Source organism: Peromyscus maniculatus, chromosome 8, assembly GCF_049852395.1.
Source record: "Peromyscus maniculatus bairdii isolate BWxNUB_F1_BW_parent chromosome 8, HU_Pman_BW_mat_3.1, whole genome shotgun sequence".
Lineage (NCBI taxonomy): Eukaryota > Metazoa > Chordata > Mammalia > Rodentia > Cricetidae > Peromyscus > Peromyscus maniculatus.
Genome location: NC_134859.1, coordinates 63,662,465 through 63,684,871, shown reverse-complemented (window position 1 = coordinate 63,684,871; position 22,407 = coordinate 63,662,465). Strand labels below are relative to the sequence as shown.

Genomic DNA, 22,407 nt, shown 5'->3' with positions numbered 1-22,407 from the left:
CAAACCACACAGACACTTTCAATAGTGCACACAGTGTTGTTAGCTTGGCTTCAGATATGGCCCAGATTCTAAGTTCACTCTGAAACCCTCACCAGCTCCAAATCTGTCCTTTCTCCAGCAGCTTCTGTTTGGGGTCCCAAACGGCTGTCCAAGGTGAGGCATTGGGAACACTGGTTGCCCCCCAAAGTGTCTGAGACACTGGGCTCAGGTCTGAGCTCAGCTCTGGATTTAGCCTCGGGCTGACTCACGCCCCCTTCCCCTCCCTAAAGGTTCTGGCTGCTGTAGGTCATTGTCCAGCCAGAGACTGCGCATACGCACAAAGGCATGCCCAAGTCTGCCACAGCCTGGATTGCTCTCTGGACCCAGATGCCAACTGGCCTGATGCCCTCACTCTCAGCTCCTTTCTTCTTCTGCCCACCTCAGCCCCCAGACTCGGGGAATCTGAGCTCCAAAGGCATCAGGGCTGAGCCTTTCCCAGAACCCCGAAGTCCCAGGGCTGAGTCTGAGCCGCAGGCTGTAGAAGGGTGTGGAGCGGTGAACTCGGAGGGCACCAGTGGTACAAAAGGCAGCTCAGCTTATTAGTACAGATGGAGCTTAGGAAAGTGACTCAGCACAGAAGCGCATCAAGGCAGGAAGGGCTCCCCAAAGCCACCGGTGACTCTCTGCACCCCCAAATGCACACACATGCTCCAATCCGTCTCTAGCTTCACCATGCCAAGCATATAAGAGAACCAAGATTTTGAAATCCAACTTCCCTTTTGTTCCCAGAAGGCAAATCGTGATGAGAAGGCCATAGTGCTGAAGGCGGCCTGCACCCTGAGTCGGAGAAGAAACAGGGGCAGGGCCTCTCAGGGACTCTGTGTCGTCCTAAAGGCCAGGACCCGCTGGGACAACTGCTGTGGGTAACAGGAGGAAAGGAAGACAGACGGGAGGCGTGACTCAGGTCACATTCCTCAGAGAGAGGAATAAACTGTTGACGAAAACATAAGCAAGGTGGACATAGAATAGAGAACTTCTGGGAAGCTGTGCGTCCTCCAATAACCCACTTCACCCCTCTGGGCCTGCCTGGGGCTAGCCTGGTCTAGATAACGGATAAAGTCACTTCCAGATCCAGCACTGTAGGAGTCAGTGAGAGCCCCCAAGCCTTTGATTCTCCAGGAGGCAGACATCTCTCCCCTTCACCTGCAGCTCAAGCCGCCTCCCAGGAACGAGAGGTCTGTAGATGGCAAAGCTTTCCCATCTGCTGGTCCTCCTGACCCTCAACGCCAGAGTCTGCCCTTGCCCAGGGGAGGCTTCACCAAAGAGTCACTTCGACTCTATGGAACTGGAGATCTGATTTGTTCCCATAACTGACTGTGATAAATAAATAGTTAGAAATTAGTTTTGTTTTGAAGTGCGAGGGATGGAACCTACGGCCTCACATGTACTAGGCAAGGGCTCCACCTGTGAGCTATGCCCTAGCCCTCAATTATTATTATTATTATTATTGTTATTATTATTATTGTTGTTATTATTTGTGGCTGGGCTTCAAGACAGGGTTTCTCTGTATATCCCTGGCTGTCCTGGAACTCACTATGTAGACCAGGCTAGCCTGAACTCAGAGATCCACCTGCCTCTTCTTCCCAAGTGCTGGGATTAAAGGTGTGCGCCACCACCGCCCAGCTCCCTCCACTATTTTAATTGGCTCTGATGACTTCTTACTATCCAATTAATATGCTACCAGCTTTAAATTTACTTAATTAACTCATTTGCTCTTTGAACTCAGGTCCAAGTTTCCCGATTGTCTAGGGAGGTCCCATCTGACCCAGGACACTGGCCTCTAGACATCTGGTTCATTCCTCTGCTCCAGCTGCTCCAGGGAGCAGTACTCTGACAGCACGTGGGGACCTCCCCAGAGGAAGTCGCCTCTGTGCCTTGGGAAAGAACTGCCTGAATCTCTCCTCTCCCTTACAGCCGCCTGGGCCCAGGAGCAGGCTATCTTTATCCAACATGGAAAGAGCTGGTGGCGGTGCCTCTGACGGTCACCCCGATGGAAAAACACGTTTCTCCTGGAACTAGGAACTTGCTGTGGAGCGAGGCTTCCCAGAACAAAGGACTCTTGCTCTTGACACACTTCTGCTCTAGTAATTCCAGCCATTTCTAACATTAACTACTGAATGTGGAATGCCTACATTGAGATGGACCCTACACAGGGTATTCAACATACATTTCCTCCTTTATCCATCCACGCATTCTTTCTTTCATCCATCCATTCATTCTTTTACGTATGTGTGGGTGTGGGTGTCCTCACCCATGCAGAAAAGTATGGAGGCCAGAGGTTAACATCACAATGTCTTTCTCAATCATGTTCTCACCTTATTCTTTTAATTTTATTACCTTAATTTCTATATGTGTACATGTGAGAGTGTGTGCACACATGCATGCACCATGGTGTGTGTGTGTGTGTGTGTGTGTGTGTGTGTGTGTGTGTGTGTGATCACTGGACCACTGTCAGAGTCAGTTCTCTCCTTGAACCACATGGGTCCTGCCAACTGAGTTTCTGAACTGTAAAAGGGAGACTCCAGTATGTCCCCATCACCTTCTGAGGCCCTGGCCACCTCTCTCTGTGTCATTTCTGACCTCTTCCCTTGGAAGGAAAGGAAACCACCACCTCTGAGCATTCTCCGGAGTCAGGCCCAGGATCAGGCACTGCAGACCTCACTCTCCCCGTAGCAACCCACTTTTCAGAGAAGCAAAGGGGAAGGGTTGCTGAGAGGTTCCCAGCTAGGAAGAGGCAGGGCTGGCATTCACAGCCAGGAGAGGTCTTGGAACTATGTCATTCTCTGTCTGGGGTTTCCCCCTAGCCAGGACTCTCTTACCCATCACATCACTAGGCGCTTACAAGTGTTTGTCACATGACAATACTGGAAACAGGGGTGGGGGGGCAGAGTTCCCATCTGGTCTCTCCCACATATACACTACAGAGAATTAGGCTTGTCCATCCTGATTCTCAGAGATGTGACTCAAACAAGAGAGGTGTAATCTCCAAACGTAGCAACAGTGAAAAGATAGCAAACTCCATGCCATGGGAGTCAGACAGGGAAGACAAGGGCTTGCTGGAAACGCATCATCCTCTGGTCTAGGCAGCCCACCCACAGGAATGTATGCCCAGTGAGCTGACTTCAAGACACAAAGAGGACAAGAAAACCCACAAGCTCATGCTAGCATTTTTTCGTAGATGCACTCTACGTAACAACTGCAAACTGCAAACAATCCAAAGGACTAGAATCAGAGACGGTTAGGTAAACAATGGCTTCAGCCCAACACATGGCTGTGCTGCCATCGAAGCCGACAAAGATGTGGACAATAAAACCATATGGAAAATTCCACACAAAATGACATCAATCAAAGAGAACTAGAACATAAATAGCATGCAAATGGTGATCATAATAATTTTGGAAATGGTGTGGAGTAGACACAGTAGACACACTTGCTATTTATTTTGTGTGCGTTTGTCACTTACTGCTTGTTTTTATTGTCAAGACGGCTAAATAGTCAATAAACAAAGAAAAAGAAAAGGAGATAATGGCTAGAAGCATTTGTGTTCACAGAGGAGAAATCTGCTGAGGGACTGTCTCTACCCACAGACCCAAAGGCGCCTGTCACTCAGGGAGACGAGGCTGGTTTTACCGTCCCCAGTGCCGGCAACCACCACCCTCCCTTAGCTACCACAGTCCACTATGCTAAGAAAAGGGGAGCCTGGGCTGGAGAGACGGCTCAGCGGTTAGGAGCACTGGCTGCTCTTCCAGAAGCTCTGGGTCCAATTTCCAGCACCCACATGGCAGCTCATAACCGTCTGTAACTCCAGTTCCAGAGGATCTGGCTCCCTCACACAGACATACGTGTAGGCAAAATAGAAATAATATAGGTGCACACACATAAAAGTAAATAAATCTTTAAAAAAGAAAGAAGGAAAGAAAGGAAGGAAAAAGAAAGGAAAGAAAGGAAGAAAGAAAAGAAAAGGGAGCTCAAAGACTTCAAGATTAAGGTTGGGGATTTAGCTCAGTGGTAGAGTGCTTGCCTAGCAAGCACAAGGCCCTGGGTTTGATCCTCAGCTCAAAAAAAAAAAAAAAAAAAAACACTTCAAGAATAATCCTATCCACTGGGCAGTCCCTCGGGCCAGGAATGCCTGGCCACATGGATATGGTAAGGCCTACGTGTCTGAGGCAGCCATCTAAGCCCAAGAGCAGTAACTTCAAGAGAGAGACTGTGTCTAGGAGGAACCAGAACGTCATCAATAGCTAGTAAGTTCCCAGCCTGCCCCCGTGACAACACTGGCAATGCTCTTCCTTCTCATTCTGAGGACAAGGAAGCCCAGAACCGCCTCTTCTCTCCTCATCCCCATTCTGAGGCACAAAAGGCAGCTCTTGGGAGACTCTGTCCTTGACAATCTCAAGCTGGCAGCCACCTATCTAAGGAACAAGGGTTTTTGAAAAGAACGAGGAGAAGGGGAGAAATAATAACAGCAGCAGCAGTGACTTCTCTCGCAGTGCTGGGGAATCAACCCCGGGCTTCACACATGCTCAGCAAGCAGTCTGCTGCTGAGCAACACATCCAGCCCCAGCAGCACATCTGTATTGAGCATCTTCTTGGCGCTGGGCACTGTGCTCAGCCCCTAACAAGCACTGTCCCATTTGATGCTCACGACATCCCTTTGAAGCAGACACCAGCGTGAGTTTTCCTTTACAAATGAGCAAAAGGAGCCCCAGAAGATCATGTGACTTTCCCTCGCCTCATGACAGCAAGTGGCAGATTGAGGAGCCACACTCCAATCTGTCTTCTATGAAGCCTTTAGGGCTTACTTGAAGGGAAAGTGGTCAGCCCTCCCAGTACCTCCTGTTCACCCATACCATGGGCCGTCCACATCAGTAGCAACAGCTTGGGTAGAAAGCAGTGGTTTCCATGCAAGACCTGGCTCTCCACTCACGACCTGAACACACTCTTCAAAGAGCTGCTCTAAAGGACAGCAGTTCAGGGAAGGGCCTGAAGGCCACACTGCCAGCCGGAGGAAGAGGAGCGGGCCCTCAGGGCCAGCCTCTAGCCAGAGCCCTCCCCCACTGCAGGGCGGAACAGAAAGCAGCAGAACCCCGGGCCACTGCCCATCAGCCCGGAGGAAGCAGGTGCATGGGATGGCTTCCTGCTGCCGCTGCGGTTGCAAAAGGGCCAGGGCTTCCTCCGACGGGCAGACAGGCCTGCTGGAGGCCTCCCCTCCCTGAGGACACTCAAGGCTCCTCTGCAGGGCACTGTGCCATCTGCTAGCATCATTTCCCACGGCCCTGAATCTGTGACAGTCAAGGTACTGGTGTCCTGGGTACGCAGGACGGGGTGGGGAGTAGGCCAGAGCAGGAAGCAGCCCGCTCACAGAGCAAAGAGCTCTCTCCGGCACCACCCTGCTCTGCCCACACACACCTCCACAATGGTGCCAGTTTGGCAGCTGGGACAGGGCAATTCCTTGGGCACAGAGAGATACAAATGCTATGGGCATATCTCAGGCTTCTGATACACCTCCGCACTAGGCCAGCCCACACTCTGCCAACTGCTGACTCAATTGAAAACCTTACCCTTAGTGGCTGGGGGAGTAGAGGGGAGGACAGGATGGCCTGGGAGGCAGCTATGTATCTCCTCACTTGCTTTTTTAAGGAACTTACTTCTCTGGAATGATCTCTGCTAAAAGAGAGCCATGGGGGGGGGGGGGGAGGATGGTTCAGTAGGTAGAGACGCTTGTTGCCAACCAGGCCTGAGAACCTGTGTTTGGTCCCTAGAATTCATATGGTAGAAGTACAAAACTAACTCACACAAGTTGTCTTCTGACCTCCACACACATGCCAAGGCATGTACATGTGTGCTCATGCGTGCATGTACACACACACACACACACACACACACACACACGCTCACACGCACATACACACACTCACGCACGTGTGCGCACACACACAAAGATAAAGAGTTTTCTTTAAATTAAAATAAAAAGAGGCTCATAGACAGGGCATCCTGAGATGCTACATTGTGTCCCTTCTAAGTAATTCTGGGCACAGGAATAGAAGAGGCCATGCTGGGTTCTTCCTGAAGACAATAAGAAGATTCCAGCCAACTTCGAGGACCATCCCCTGTTAAGCCCTTTTTCCCTGTCTAGTCCTATCTAGAGAAGGGGCCACAATACCAGCCCAAAGCAGGACCAACATCTCCAAAGAGATGCTTGGGTTCCTGGGCTTTGGAAGAAATAAAAGCCTCCATAGCAGTCTTACTGTGGGAAAGGCGTGCCTCATCCTGTGGTGTGGGAGGCAGCCCCAGGAAACTGAGGTTTAGAAGATGACTCCTATCAATGCTCCCCAAATCATGAGTCAGGCCTAATATGTGCCTTGTCTCTTAGAGGTTTTGAGGCAGCTGGAGCTGTGCACTGCCCTTTCAACCAAGTAACTGAGAGAGGAGCCCCAAGGCGGCACCACCCCTTCCTCTCCACCTACTTCTGCCACATCTGGGGAAATAACAGGACACCTTCCTTTCTTAAATGAGAAAACATCACGGGGAGCCTGGGGCATTTCCGGGGTTGGGGGTCAGAAGGACACTCACCCGCATGGCCTGGCCTGGAGCAGCCCAGAGCAAGGAGTCTCCTCTCTGCTGCTCCCGTTAGCAGCTCAAAATAGCACAGGCTGCAGCCCCGCCCCTGGTCCCCTCCCTCTCCCAGGCCCCTCCCGCTGCAGCTGCCCAACCCTGCCAGAGCTGTGGAGACAGCAGAGGCTGGAGGACAGCGGGTACCAGGTATGCCCACGGCCAGAGAGCAATGGGGTCTGGGTGGAGGGGAAAGGAGGCTATTCAAATAAGGGCATGGGTCGGGACAGACAGTGTCCTGGGGTCAGGGACAGGAGAGAGGAAGGGTGGCACTTTCCTTCTGACACACACTCAGGCTCCTGGACAGCTGAACTGATATGGCCCCTAAAAATAGCAGAGGAATTTGAGACCTGCAGCCCCCGGCCCCTCGGGCCAAGATTGAGGCTAGCACATGCACGCTCGCATACACACACACACCAGCAGGCATACACTCAATCACAGCACGGTGTACTTGAGAGCACGTCAATCCTACGCCTAACTCTGCCATCTAATTACTGTATGGAGATCCTAATACTGCAACCACCATGACATACAAGGTCGGTGCACACTAGGCCCAGGCAGCAGTCACGCAGCAGTCCTGAAAGTCCAGAAAGCGCAGAGACCCACAAGATCAGGCTGGGTCCCTTCTGCTACCGCCTCATAACAGATGCACAGAGACACGCAGGGAATCAATCGCTCTCCCTCTGTCTACATTTCCCTCTCCCACACACCAGCCAGCTGCTGCACAGGCAGAGGAAAGTGGGGTGGGTGGGGAGGGAGGGGTGGGTCTTAGCCCTGCAAACAGAGGAAACTGGGGGTGTCTGGCCAATGATCAACGGTTGTCAGTGAAGAGCTTGTGTTCCTTGTGAGAAATCCTGGCCTGGTTCTAAGTAACACTACCAAATATACCCATCAGAACTATAGATAGGCTGAGATGGGCACTAGGAGAAAGAAGTCAATAAGCAAAAAGACAGGACCTGCCAAGTGTCTATAGAGAAAAGGAAATAGTCATTGCTTCCTTCTTCCTCTCCAGGGAGGGAGGGATTGGAAAAACCCAAGCTTGTCACCCACAGCTAGTTCTAAGCAGCAGTTGTCCTGCATCTAGGACGTTCTCCAGGAACAAACTGATAAGCACTGCCCAAAAGGACCAAATCCAGCTCTCCTTTCTACACGACACTGTGCAAGTCACCTAGTCTTACCATGCCACACACATGCACATACATACACCGGCTATCAGGAACAAGCTTGAGCCTCTGCTTGCCAGGGAAGTACAGCATCTTCCTAGGGAGGTCCTCTGGTCCTCCTGAGGCAGTGCAGTGTCCAAGGTCCTGCATCCCCACAGTGGTGCTCACTGAAGCCCCTGAAAGACTTTCGGATATGATACCTAGATCTCCCCGTTTCCCTCTCAGTTTCTGACTTAATTGGTCTGGGAAGGAGCCCTGGGCACTGGAATTTTTAAACCTTCCAGGTGATCCTTTGGGTGTTCTTTTGTTTTGTTTTGCTTTTAATGTGTATGGGTGTTTTGTCTGCATTTCTGTCTGTGTACCACATGAGTGCGTGGTGCCCAAGGAAGTGAGAAGCAGACATCAGATCTCCCAGAACTGGAGTTGCAGATGGTTGTGAGCCACCATGTGGGTGCTAGGAACCTTACCCAGGTCCTGTGCAAGAAAAACAAAGGCTCTTAACCATTAGGCCCTCTCTCCAGTGCTGGTTTTACTTTTTGTGAGAAGGTCTCACTTTATAGCCCAGGCTGACTTGGAACTCATTATGTGTAGCCCAGGTCACTTCAAACTCTCAGTTAATTGCTGTGGGATGTCTTTCTGTATGCTGTAAATATGTGTTGCTCTGATTGGTTGATAAATAAAGCTGCATTGGCCTATGGCAGGGCAGGATGGAGTCAGGCAGGAAAATCCAAGAGAGATAGTGAAAGAAGAAAGGAGAGTAAGGGGAGACACCAGCTGCCGCCCAAGGAGCAGCAAGATGCCAGCAGATCAGCAGTGCCATGGCCACATGGCAACTTATAGATGAACAGAAATGGGTTAAGTCATAAGAACTAGCAAGCAAGAAGCTTGAGCCACAGGCCATCCAGTTCGTAATCAATATAAGCCTCTGTGTGTTTACTTGGGTCTGAGCGGCTGTGGGACAGGACGGGACACAGGAAAACTTCTGTAGCATGAATCTTAAAAGTTATTAATAAAATAAAATCCGAGGCCAGTTATTGGGGTCAATGCTGGTAGATCAGAGAACCAGAACAAGCCACAGCTACCTCACCTCGCCGGATCCTCAGCTGGTCCTGTCTCCTCAGACTGGAGGCCTCTGAGTCCTCATCCAGAATGGGTCTCAGCTGAACTGCTGCTCAAAAGCCTGAATGCTTAACCAGCCAAATGCCTTTAGTTTCTGGTTCTCACGCCTTATATACCTTTCTGCTTTCTACCACCACTCCCTGGGATTAAAAGCTCGCTTTCTGGGATTAAAGGCGTGTGCTACCACTGCCTATCCTCTATGTTTAATATTGTGGCTGTTCTGTCTCTGACCCCAGATAAGTTTATTAGGGTACACAATATTTTGGGGAACACAATACCACCACATACTTCCAACTACATTTTGGTGCCCAGTTAATCATCTTGCCTCAGACTCCCAAGAGCTGGAATTACAGGCATGAACCACCATGCTTAGTGTTTTGTTTTTGAGAGAATCTGGCTAAGTAGCCCAGACTGGCTTTGAACTTAAGATCCTCCTGTCTTAGGCTCTCAAAACTGGGATTACAGTGTGTGCCCTAAGCTAGGCTCCTGGTGATTCTGGCTTAAGCCAAGGCCAAGAATTGAGGCAGGCATAAAGCCTAGCACTCATGTGCCCCAACTGCAGGCTGGATGGATGGATGGGTGGATGGATGGACTGATGGATGAATGGGTAGGCTGGGTTGGTGGGTGGGTTATGTAGCCAAATTCCCCATTATCTCTACAATGGAAATTATGCTTATACTATTTCCCAGCCAACAAGAGGCAACTACAGAATAGATAGAAAAGAGTTCTCCAAGTGTGATCCTCAAATCAGCAGCATCCACACCAACTGGAAACTGGTTGGAGATGCTAAAGCCTCACTCCAGCCTCCTGAATCCAGAGCGCTATGTGGGGCCCAGTATTTGTGGCTCCAGCCAAGCCTCTAGTAATTCTGATGCCCATTGAAGCCTGAGAACTACTGCTTGAAAGGAATTATTCACAGTATACCATGGTTAGAGACAACACCTTCAAAGCCAGACTTCCTAGTTCGATCTTGGTTCTTATTTTTTTTTTTTTTTTTTTTTTTGAGCTGAGGATCGAACCCAGGGCCTTGTGTTTGCTAGGTAAGTACTCTACCACTGAGCTAAATCCCCAACCCCGGTTCTTTCACATAATAACTATACACAGCAAACATTCTACAATTCAATTTTCTTCACCTGTCAAATAGGGGAACTAATAGTACCTATGGCACAGAGTTAGCACAGGATAAAAGATTTAGTGCATACAAAGTTCTAAAAACACTGTCCAGTCCTGGGGCTGGGGCATATTTGAGCTCCTGGGTTCCATACCCAGCACTTGGGGGAGGGCACCGCAAACAAAATGTACATAACAGCTGAGACGTCTCAATGAGTCAAAACACTTGCTGTATGAGCGTGAGGACCTGAGTCCAAACCCCCCCTGGAACCCACACTAAAACCCAACAACAGGGGCTGGAGAAGAAGCTCTGAGGTGAAGAAAGAGCATGGCCTGCTCTTCCAGAGGACCAGACCAGAGTTTGGTTCCCAGAACCCAAGTCATCACAGCTGCCTGTAACTCCAGCTCCAGGGAATCCAACGTCCTCTTCTGGCCTCCACAGGTGCTCTCACACATGTGGCACATACACAGACACACCCACACGTACATGGGCACACATGAGAGAACACGTGCACACATATATGCACATGCTCACACATGCCTGGGTTTTAGGCCTGTAATTCCAGGGCCTCTGCCCATGCATATGAGCAGGTATCACACAATACACAAATTAAATACATAATTTTCTATTAAAAAATGATTGAAGGAAGCCAGCTTGGGGGGGGCATGCCTTTAATCCCAGCACACAGGAAGAAGAGATAGATAGGTAAGCCTCACAAGTCTCTGTGAGTTCAAGACCAGCCTGGTCTACGTAGTGATTTCCAGGACAGCCAGGGCTACATAACAGAGACACCCCGTCTCAAAAAAACAAAAACAAAACAAAGAGATTGAAGAGGACACCCAGTGTCCACCTCTGGCCTCCATATATAAACCAAAGGAAAAAAGATAAAGGGGAAAAAAAGAAGTAAATATTGTTATCTTAAAGGGGATGGGGAGAGCTGGATAGACGGCTCGGGGGTTAAGAGTCCTCTTTCAGAGGATCTGGGTTCGATTCCCAGTACCCACATGGTGGCTCACAACTGTCTGCAACTCCAGTTCCAGGGGACCTGACACCCTCTTCTGGGTACAACATGTAGCAAAATACCCATCACATTAAAAAACAGAATCTGTCTACAAAGCAAGTTCCAGAGTAGCCAGAACTGTTACACAGAGAAACATTGTCTTGAAAACAAAAAATGACAACAAATCAAGCACAACAGCACATGCCTTTAATCTCAGCTCTGGGAGGGTGGAGACAGGAGGATCCCCAGGACTTGCAGGTCAGTTAAGTCTAGCTGAATTGGTAAGCTCCAGGTTCAATGAGAACCATGTCTCAAAGATGAAGTGGAGAGCAATTATGACACCCAACATTGATCTCAGCCTCCATGTAAACCCACACACACACACACACACACACACACACACACACACACACACAACCTATACATCACTGTGAGGTTTCTAAAATGAAATTCTGTATACATGGCGGGGGATGTAGCTAAGTGACAGAGCGCTTGCCTGGCACCTGCAAGACCCTGAGTTGAACGCCCAGCACTGGGGGAAAATGTTCTCTGGTATATTAGCTTTCCAGTAAACTTTATCCTCATATGCTGAGGTTACTAGGAACCCAAAAGCGGGTGGTGTGGGGGGAGCTTTAGAGATGACTCAGCGGTGAAGAGCACCAGCTGCTCTTCTAGAGGACCCAGGTGCAATTCCCAAAATCCACATGGTAGCCTACAACTAGTGAACTGTAACTTCACTTCCAGGGGATCTGGCACCCTCTTCCTTCACACATTCAACCCATTCCCACAGCCTCCTGTACTCAAGGTAAACTGTGCCCACTGCGATGGCTCTGGGCCTTTCTGTTGACTACAACAGCTTGGTTCCTGCCTCCCAGCACCACAGGCTCTCTCGGAGAGTGCCGGTCCCATCAAGTACTATCGCCAAGCTCAAGCCTAGGGTGCGCGAGGAAGGCCGGGCACTCTCTGTGGCCGGGCGTTTGCTTTTGAGTCTTCTGTCTGGAACTGTGTCGGGCTGTCAACTCTCCCTCACCTGACCGTAGTATGCCTGCATCCAGGCGCCCCGCTCCCTTCCAATAAATATTTCTGCAAAGGCCAGAGAAGCATACAGCCAGGCCTGGGAGAGGAGTGTCCAGGGCAGAACAAGTCGAGATCCTGCAGTAAGCAAAAGGCCTGGGCTTTCCAACAAAGCCTCAGCATCCTCTATGGGGGCTGCTTGCCAGCTTCAGCGATGCCCCGGAAGGTGACATCTGGGTGACAGCGAGGTCACTTCACCTGCAGTCTTGCTCTGAGTTACAAGCAGCCACGCCCCCACCTGTGTCTGTGGGAATGACTGACTCTGGTCAGCTCCCTGAGCTGTTTGGTTCCACAGGGAAATCACCCCAAAGCAGTTTCCCTTCCCCTAGAGAAAAGGGCAGGCTCTTGGGCCAGAGAGAGAGACCCGAGACCCCAGAGCCCACACTGGGCTTCACCGGTTACCACAGCCAGTCCTACTGCGCAGGCGCTGCCCACATGGTCCACATCTTCATGAGACCAAGAACATCTTTGTGGCCATGCAAGCTCCACAGCCCGCCAGAGCAGGCCCAGGCAGCTCCGCCCGCCTCCAAGCAGTCTGGACCCTGCCCATTCCACTCGCCCTCGGCCTTTACTTTTCTAGTCATCTCTCCCTGTCCATGGCGGGCCTCATTCCCTTCCCTCTCCTCATGGAAATCTCCCTACACTCCCTGCCCACATGGTCACCGGCCCCTCCACCCTGCCCAGTTCTCCTCATTCCTAGAGACCCTCCTCTAGCTCTGTCTTCTTTACGATACATTTCTGGGGTGGAAGAAAGGGTTAAAAAATAAAAGGCCGGCTGAATGGTGGTAACCGTAGGCCTTTAATCCCAACACCCGGGAGGCAGAGGCAGAGGCAGGTAAATCTCTCTGAGTTCAAAGCCAGTCGGGTCTACAGAGTGAGTTCCAGGACAGCCAGAGCTACACAGAGAGACCCTGTCTCAAACAAACAAATAAACAAATGATTGAATTAATAAATAAATAAATGGCCCACCCCGAAGTGTAGAGAGTGAGTTCCAAGACAGCCAAAGCGGCACAGAGAAACCCTGCCTCAAACAAACAATCAAATAAATGGATGAGTTAATAAATAAATAAATGGCCCACCCCGAAGTATAGCACAAAAGGGACAGAGCAATAGCACACCCTGAGGCTGAATCCCGGCTGAGCCTCTTTCTCGCCATCTAATCTAAGACAGAATTATTCCACTTCTTCAAGTCACCTCTTCTCTTCCCCGTTACGGTAGTGTAATGTGATTCTTGCCTTGTGTGGTTGTTGTGAGAATAGAAGATAGCACATATAAGCTTATGCTTGACAAATTAAATTGTAGGTGGTAACTACATGATTAACACCACTAAATTATCGTGTAAAACCACAGCAGTGATCACCTTCCCTACCTGCACACCTCAGCAGCGGCTCCTGATCACACCTGGTGTGGGGCTCTGCTGCATACGGAGGTCACACATTATGCAGGATCAGACTCTGCCATCATCACGTAATACAAAAGTAGGGCAGAGTAGAAACTCCCCGAGCTGGAGGAACGGCTCACTAGCGAAGACCACACCGGCTGCTGCTCTTCCAGAGGACCTGGGTTCAATTCCCAGCTCCCACAGGTGGCTCACACCCATCTGTAACTCCAGTCTCAGAAGATCCTATGCCCTCTTCTGGCCTCCCCAGGCACCAGGCACGTATGTGGTGCAAAGACATACAAGTAGGCAACCCCCCCACACACACACATACACATAAATAAATCTAAAATCCCTAAAATTGTTCAGCAAGTATAGTACATGTGGTTTTGTAGCAATCCCTTTCTGTGAAGTTTCATGGTCCAGACTTTCAGTTGTCTGAGATTAACCATGGTTTGAAAATATTAGACGATTCCAGAAATAAACAGTTATCATAAGTTTTTGTTTGTTTGTTTGGTTTTTGGTTTCTTGAGACAGGGTTTCTCCGTGTAGTTTAGTGCCTGTCCTGGATCTCACTCTGTAGACCAGGCTGGCCTCGAACTCACAGAGATCCGCCTCTCTGCCTCCCGAGTGCTGGGATTAAAGGTGTGCGCCACTGCCACCCAGCAAGTTTTATAAACTTTTATTACATGCAGTTCTGAGTAGCACAATGAAATTTCCCATCATCCCACTCTGTCCTAACCAAGACATGAATCCATGCCACAAATGCTGTCTGTCCAAGAGTCACTGAGTAGCCATCCTGGCTATGAGGCAGACTGTCACAAGATCCTGGGGGCTGTGTTTAATAATTCTAACAATAACAATAACAATAATTCTACTTAATAATGACCTCAGAGATGGGAAGGCAGTTCAGTGGTAGAGGACTTGCTTGGCATGCTTAAAGCTGTGGGTTCAGTCACCAGAACTGTTAAATAAAAAAATACTAAAGTGGGGAGTAGTGGAGCCAGCGACTCAGACACGCAAACAGAAGCTGCAAAGGGCTTCCTGGAGGTGAGAACACAGTAAGACTTTTGGAGAGAGAATTGACATTCACATAACCTTTAATCACAGCATGTTGTTATTATTGCTGTTATTTTATTACTTACTATTAATCTCTTACTGTGCTTAATTTATAAATTAAACTTTACCATAGGTATGCATACAGAAAAAAAAAGTTATTTATAGGACTTGGTATTAGCCAAGCTTTCGGGCATTTCCTATGGATCTTGAAACACATCCCCTGTGGATGATGGGGGAGCCACTGTACCATTCTATACAATATATCACTTTGGAAGTACAATATACAGGGTATACAACACATAATAAAAATACCCAAAATACTACTTTTATAATTTTAGGCCAATATGATTTCTTGCACAAACATATCATTGAACTCATTGAAGTTTATTGTGTGTATGCCATGACTACAGAGACTAATCTAATGTTCTGAGTGGTTATCGGCTGATGTCAGATGTTTAAGCCTGCTCTCCCATAAGGACCACTTTCTGCCCTCTTTATATGCCATCTGTAGAGACCTGTCCTCCACATTCTAGCCAGCAAGCTGCTGTCTAGCTGTTCTACAAGCCAGGCTACAACAAAAGCCAGCCATCTTTCCCACAGCTGGATGGTGTTTGCAGAGATTGGCAGAAGCTCTGGTGAGGGCAAGCGTGGAATACACACACGTGTTGCAGGATATTTGATCACATTGTGTCTTGAAGATGTGTCTCTGTCCTTCCTTACCTGCCTCAGGTACCTTCTGCTTGGTTTAATCAAAACCTGAACAGCCAATAGCTAGGCAGGAGAGGATTGATGGGACTTCCGGACAAAGAGAGAAACTCTGGGAAGAAACTGAGGTGGAGATTTGCCAGCCAGCTAGGGAGGAAGTCAGACATGTGGTACTGAGGAGAGATAATGAGCTACGTGGCAGAATGTACACTAATATAAATAGGTTATTTTAAGTTATAAGAGCTAGTTAGGAACAAGCCTAAGCTAAGGCCAAACAAGCTTTCATAATTAGTAATAAGTCTCCATGTCATTATTCGGGAGCTGGCAGTCCAAAGAAAGACCTGTTGCACACATGCATACAGCTTTCCCAGACTCTGTTCTGGTCTATGCTTTTTGGTTGTCTGGCCCTGGAGCTAAACAATGGGTAGCACTCAGAACCCAGTTTTGTTTTTTTTTTTTAAAGATTTATTTATTTATTATGTATACAGTGTTCTGCCTGCATGCCAGAAGAGGGCACCAGATCTCATTACAGATGGTTGTGAGCCACCATGTGGTTGCTGGGAATTGAACTCAGGACCTCTGGAAGAACAGCCAGTGCTCTTAACCTCTGAGCCATCGCTCCAGGCCAGAACCCAGGTTTATAACAATTCTGTTGCAGGCTAGAGCCAGATAAAATAGGACCTTGGTGCTGGGACAGATTGGTGACTTCAGGAAAATACAACTGTTCAGTGTTCATCGGTTTTACTCATCAAAATGAATTTGAAGAGCTGTCGTTCAGTGGTAGAGTGCTTGCCTATTATGCTTGAAGCCCTGTGTTCAAGACCCAGTACAGGTCCCTGCCTTTGCAGTGTGGGGGGATGTGATGACAAACTTGAATGAGTTGCTCTTCTGGCTGTTGGTGCTGGGGGTATATTTAACTGTTTATTTTCCTGGAAGACTTACTCAACACCATCCTACTCTCCAATACTAAGTACACAGTAGGTAATTCAACAAGCCACAGGATTTTACCCAACTCATCTAGAAGGTGCAATAATAAGCTGGATGGAATGAGGTTGAGTAAAGAGGATATCCACGTGGGGCCAAAACTCTGCCCCGCCATGCTGGTAGAACGATGAGGTGAGAGGTCGTCGGCCCAGTAGATGACTAAGCAGAGCCTCGGTGAGCCTGGCGGGAAGCTGGAGAGGCTGAGGAAGCTGGCCATCCGCTAGCAATGCAGCGGACCACCTCACCATGAATGTCGTGGGGCAACACAAGGTCTGGTTCTTTCCCGTCTCCGGAGAACAAACCACCCTTTGAGCAGGCAGAGGTGGGATGCCACTCATCCACCACTGGACTCTGCTTAGAGATGAGGCATATATAAGAATGGGTGAGTGGCACACAACAGGGACCTCGATTCTAAGTCCCTCCCACCTCCCCCCCAGAAAATGGCCAGCAGAGGAAAGAATAAATGCATTCCAATAGGTACAACTGAAGTCAGCCCATGCTCCTCCAGCAAGGGGCACCAACCGAGTTCTGGGGAGACTCAAAGGCTGAGAATGTCTCGGGGGGGGGGGGGGGGGATAGACACACGGTACAGACAGCTCGGAGCAAGGCCATGAAAAGGGTTTTTTGATTGTTTGTTTCTTATTTTTTTAGAGACAGAGTCCCTTTGTGTAGTTCTAGTTGTCCTGGAACTCACTCTGTAGACCAAGCTGGCCTCGAACTCAGAAATCCGCCTGCCTCTGCCTCCCAAGTGTTGGGATTAAAGTCGTACACCCAAAACTCAAGTCCAAGTGGATCAAAGACTTCAACATAAATTCAGTTGCACTAAACTGAATAGAAGAGAAAGTAGGAAGTACTCTTGAATGTATTGGCACAGGAGATCACTTCCTAAATATAACACCAGCAGCACAGACACTGAGCACAACAATTAATAAATGGGACCTCTTGAAACTGAAATGCTTTTGTAGGGCAAAAGACACGGTCAATAAGACAAAAACACAGCCTACAGAATGGGAAAAGACCTTTACCAACCCCACATCTGACAGAGGACTGATCTCCAAAGTATATAAAGAACTCAAGAAACTAGACATCAAAATACTGAACAATTCGATTAAAATAATGGGCTAGCCGGGCGGTGGTGGCGCACACCTTTAATCCCAGCACTCGGGAGGCAGAGCCAGGCGGATCTCTGTGAGTTCGAGGCCAGCCTGGGCTACCGAGTGAGCTCCAGGAAAGGCGCAAAGCTACGCAGAGAAAACCTGTCTCGAAAAAACAAAAAACAAAAAAATGGGCTAAAGAGCTAAACAGAGAATTCTCAAAAGAAGAATCTCAAATGGCTGAAAGACAAGGTTCCTAGCTTTAAAGACAGTATTTACAGAAAACACCAAAGCAGGGGTGCCTCCGTATTTAATACACTAAAGTGATTGGTGGATTCTGAAAGGGGAAAGGCTAAACTCCTTAAAGAAGACTAAAGATGACTTCATAGATAGGGGCCGACCCCGACTGGCTCAAAGTCCAGACACCGAGAGGTCTCAGTGGCGGTCAAATACATCTTAGCCTGGAAATATCTCCGCACTTCCTGTTCCGCCCAGCCGCCAGCGCAAGGGTGGAGCCAGGCTTAGCACATGCGCTTGGAGCTCCAGGTTCGCTCCGCCCTGCAGCTCCACCGGAGCCCGGCAGAGGGCAGCCTTCCCCTTCTCATGGATCTGCTGGCACCCAGGAGGCTGCAGGACTTGGCCTCCGCTGGGCCCCGCCCCCAGCAAGCATCCCGGGGAGCAGAGGCTTCAAGGGGGCTGCAGCCGCAAGATGGCCTCTCGCTTTACCCAGGAGAGAGCCGGCAAAGAAGGTGCAAAAATGAGCTGGCGCCTACATTTTTTTTTCACTACTGACTTATCCTTAGTACCTGAAATAGTTCCAACACATAGAAGACATTTAATAAGCGTTTACTGATGGAATAAAATGAATGAATGGATACCTGAGTTTACAGTTGGAAGATTCAAAGGACGCCCTGGATTTTATAGTGGAGAGAGGGATGAGACAAGCAGTCAGTAGAGTCAGTGGGCAAGGAGAGGAGATCACTGGTCCTGGAGTCAGGGATCAGCCACACACACCCCATACCCTCCATTCCACACATCCAAAGGTTTGCTCAGAGCCCAGTACCGCCACACCATTTTGCCTGCTCTGCCAAGAACTGGTGTCTGCTCCAAAAACTAAGAAGTCCAATTCAAGGGAGAGTCCACCTGATTGGTGGCTCCAGGGTCCTGCTTCTCTCTAGGGACTCTCAGTTGCTGGGGATTTCCTCAGCTCCGGGGGGGATTTCCAAATTGCCTCTGCTTTCCCAACCCTCCACAAGGCCCAAAGCCCAGGACCAGTCTTGATGACAGTCTGCCCGAGCCTTCCACGCTCTGGGTTGACCTAAACACACCACATTCAACTATGCTCACATCCCATTCCTGTCTGGCCAACACTCGAGAATGAGCATAATGAAGTATTGTGCTCTTTTCATATAAATGACCACTCTTCTCTGTTTGCACAGAAGCAGCAAGGAAAACCAGCGTCAGGGTTGGCCTCACTGGTTAGCAAGGCCCCAGGGAGGTCTTCCAGGGTGTGAATGCTGAACTGTATGAATCCTTCCCAAAGTCAGAGAGGCCCCCCCAGACACCCTCAGGTTCCCCTAGTTGGGGTGGGGTGGGGGAGGGGAGGACGATGACGACACAGAGCCAGTGTTTGAAGATCTGTATGTTCACCTCTGGAGGCCTTCACTGGGCCTGTTTCTAGAACCCTTTGAAGTAACAACAAAGCCCATCCCAGGCCCCGCAGGAGCAGGAAGAGAAGGCTTCTGCTCTGCCTACCTGGTCTCCACCCCCGCCCCCACGTGCACAGCCCGCCAAACCCACCGGGGCGGGCGTGTGAGCACCTGTGTCGTTACCAGGCCGGGCAGGAGTCACGCTTGGCAGGATGAGGAAGCAGTGCCCCAGTTGTGGTGGCACACTGCCAGGGGCCTGCTGTCCCCCGGGCATCGGGATTCCAGAGCTGGCGAAGTGGAGAAGCTGCCAGAGAGACCCAACCTTCCTTCCGGAAAGGAAGGGGAAATGCCACCGGGCCCAGCCTGGAGGAGGGGGAGGGGCAAGGGGGAGCGGGGCACTCTGCAGAAGGAGATAAGACTGCCAGACCTACCTCCCCGCCCCCTCTCCACACTTCGGGGAGCCTTGTGGAGCCGCACTGTTCAACACAGTAGCCACTGGCCACTGGGTGGCCATTTAAATCTAAGTTAAATCAAAACATCAGGACTATTTCTCCTGAAATTAAAATAAAATAAAATATAAAGTTCCCTTTCTCTGTTGCACTAGCCACATTCCAAGCGTTCAGTGGCCGCAGGACCACAGAACATTTCTGTCTTCACAGCGTTTTCTGTCGGACAGCCCTGGTCCAGGAGACCCCCCTCCAGGGTGCTTCAGGGCAGCCTGGTGCAAGCCTCCTCCCGAGGGTGTCCCTGCCTTGCTCCTGTTCTCTTCACCCCTGCCCACAGTCTGCTTCCACCCTGTCCCAAGTGACACATCTTGTTCCCTGGGCCTCAAAAAGAAATGGGGAAGGGGGAGCAATCACAATTAGCCTCCAGCCAATGAGCAGAAGCCAGATGCCACAGGGCTGAAAAGACAGCCTGAATGGAAGCCTGCCTCCACCCCAAGGCGTCCTGGCTTGGGAGAAAGCCCCTCAGTCCAGCACAATCCGTCCTTGTTTCCAGTCTCTGGGCCAGGCACGGGTAAGGCGTCTGGAATGTAACGGCCTGAGGGTTCCCCACCACGGCACTGGCTGCCGGACTCACAGTGGTTGGTAGTCCCCCAGAACAGACCTAAACGAAACCTTCAATGTTCAAGGGCAAATAAAAGCAACGAAGTCACCTTGTCCCAGGTCAGGTCTTCGGTCATGGGGCCCTGAAGGCCATAATTGGACATCAACTTCTAGCCAGCCGAATGGAGTAAATGAGGAAGAGGAGTGGACTCTGGGCACCTGCTAGAGTGGCTCAGACAAGCTCTACCAGGCCTGGGTGCATGGAAGAACAAGGCAACAGAGTGGACCTGACTGCCAGAACATTCTACCACAGGGACTGAGGGTCTTGCTAAATTCGTTAGAAAGTCCACACAAGAGAGTCTGGGCAAACTCCTATGTGTCATGAGGACGAGGACGAAGCCAGGAAATCGCCGGCGGGGGCTGCCTCTAGTTCTCTGCCTACGCTTGCTAAGCGCTGCTGGAGCTGGGCTCCTGGGAGCAAGACGGGCATGAAGACAGACAACGGCGGAGCAGAGGAGGTTTGCCCGCCAGAAAGCAAATAGGAAGAGGTTCCAGAGGGGCCTCGAGGAAGCTGGGGCTGCTTCCCTGTTTCCACTGGAAAGACACTCTGGGCAAAAGCCCCAGCCCGAGGGCATGAGTCAAGGACGCTCAGCTGAGTCATGAGCAGGAATGGAGCCTGCAGCACTCCCGTGGGCAGATGGTCTCCATGCCAGACACCGAGCACTTCCTGGGGTTCAGAGCTGGACTGATGACAGTGATGCTCACTTCTGAGCCCGCACAGCAGTCCTTAGTCATGGTTCCACCTGCTGTGGTTTCAGTCATAATAGCAAGTTCACAGCAACAAATAATTCTTCAGATTTGTCATGTGCTTGTTTTTGTGTGTGTGCATGTGCGTGTGCGTGCGTGTGTTTGGATAGGGTCTCATGTAGCCCAGGATGGCATCAAACTCACTATGTAGTCCAGAGTGATCTTGAATTTCTAATCCTCCTGCCTCCGCTTCCTACATGCTGGGATTACAGGTGTCAATCACTGCACATGGTAATTTATAAATTTTATTACAACATTCTGTTAGGATTATTTTATCTATTACTGTTAATCTCTTACTGTTTCCTAATTTATAAATTAAACTTTACTATAAATATGCATGTAGAAAAAACAGTATGTGCAGGATTTGGGGTGTCCACTAAGGATTTTACACCCTCTGAGGATGTGGGAAACTTCCTTAATAGTTCTGAGGCATTACTCAAAATGACTATAAATGCACTATCTGCATCAGTCCTCAGAACACTCAGAACAAAGCACCATCATCACTCTCATTTTATAGTAGAGGGAAATAAAGCCCAAAGAAATGAAAGAATTTGTCCAAGGTCATTCAGCTAAAGGCCAGATTTGAACCAGGCAATCCAGCTAGAGCCCACACACTGCCCAAAACGTTACAACACATTGAAAATGCCCACACAAGCACACAACAGTCCTGATTTCTGGGCCTTTCTCTGTGCGCTGCCTTCCTCCTCCTTCTTGTCCCAGATGAGCTGGGAGCAGTTCCTACAGACAGAGCCAGCCCCCAGCTGACACTGCCCTGTGTGCCATGCCATGCTCCTACAGGGAAGGTACGAGATGCAGTGAGGACTTTGAGAGTGGGAGGAGCAACCAGAAGGGCACCTTTTACAGATTGTGTTACCCCCCCCCCCCCGTCTTTACTCTTTTTTAATAAGTCAAACATTTTTAGATTTATTTACTTTCATATGTTTATGTGTAAGAGTGTTTTGTCTGCAGGTATGTATGTGGACCATGTGCGTGCCTGGTGCCCACAGAGGTCAGAAAAGGGTGTTAGATTCTCTGGAACTGGAGTTACGGGTGTCATGAGCCATCATATGAGAACTGAACCCTGATCCTCTGCAAGAACAAGTGTTCTTAGCCACTGAGACGTCTCTTCTCTCCAGTCCCTTTTGGTTGTGTGTGTTTGTTTGTTTTTGTTTGTTTGTTGAGGCAGTCTTATGTAGCCTAGGCTGGCCTCATCTCAAACTTGCTGTGTAGCTGATGCTAAATTTGAACTCTTGATCTTTTTGCCTCCAACTCCCAAGAGATACGATAGATTACAGATGTCCGTCACACCCAGCGAGGTCCCTCTCCAATGACAGAGAAGAGACAACTGAACACCAACCGCTGAAGAAAAGACAGATGGGCTGGGTAAAGTGGAAACATTCAGCTTTGCCTTCCCAGAGGCACCACTCCTCTTCTGGGGAGTTTCATATGGACAGAGAAGGGAAGGACCAAGGAAGGGCTGGAGGCATAGCAAAAAAAAAAAAAAAAATGCTTTGGAGAGTCTGGGAAAAAATAACAGCTCTGTCTAGACTCTGCAAGGGGTACATGG

At 49.6% G+C, this 22,407-nt stretch overlaps 1 protein-coding gene across 17 annotated transcripts in view; it reads right to left on the bottom strand.

Moving 5' to 3' along the window:
* Positions 1-22,407, bottom strand: part of Myo18a (myosin XVIIIA) — a 104,592-nt gene that overhangs the window by 57,052 nt on the left and 25,133 nt on the right. Inside the window, exons 1-2 of one of the 17 annotated variants that reach the window (XM_076542931.1) lie at positions 6,613-6,701; positions 758-896 (exon numbers count right to left, since the gene is read on the bottom strand). The exons of 15 other annotated variants lie outside the window; for them this stretch is intronic. In XM_076542931.1, the coding sequence (XP_076399046.1) occupies positions 758-794 (37 nt within the window). In that variant the 5' untranslated portion in view covers positions 795-896; positions 6,613-6,701. Of the gene's footprint in view, positions 1-757; positions 897-6,612; positions 6,702-22,407 lie in introns of those variants that run through there. One more of the 17 variants, XM_076542934.1, reaches the window with a different exon arrangement.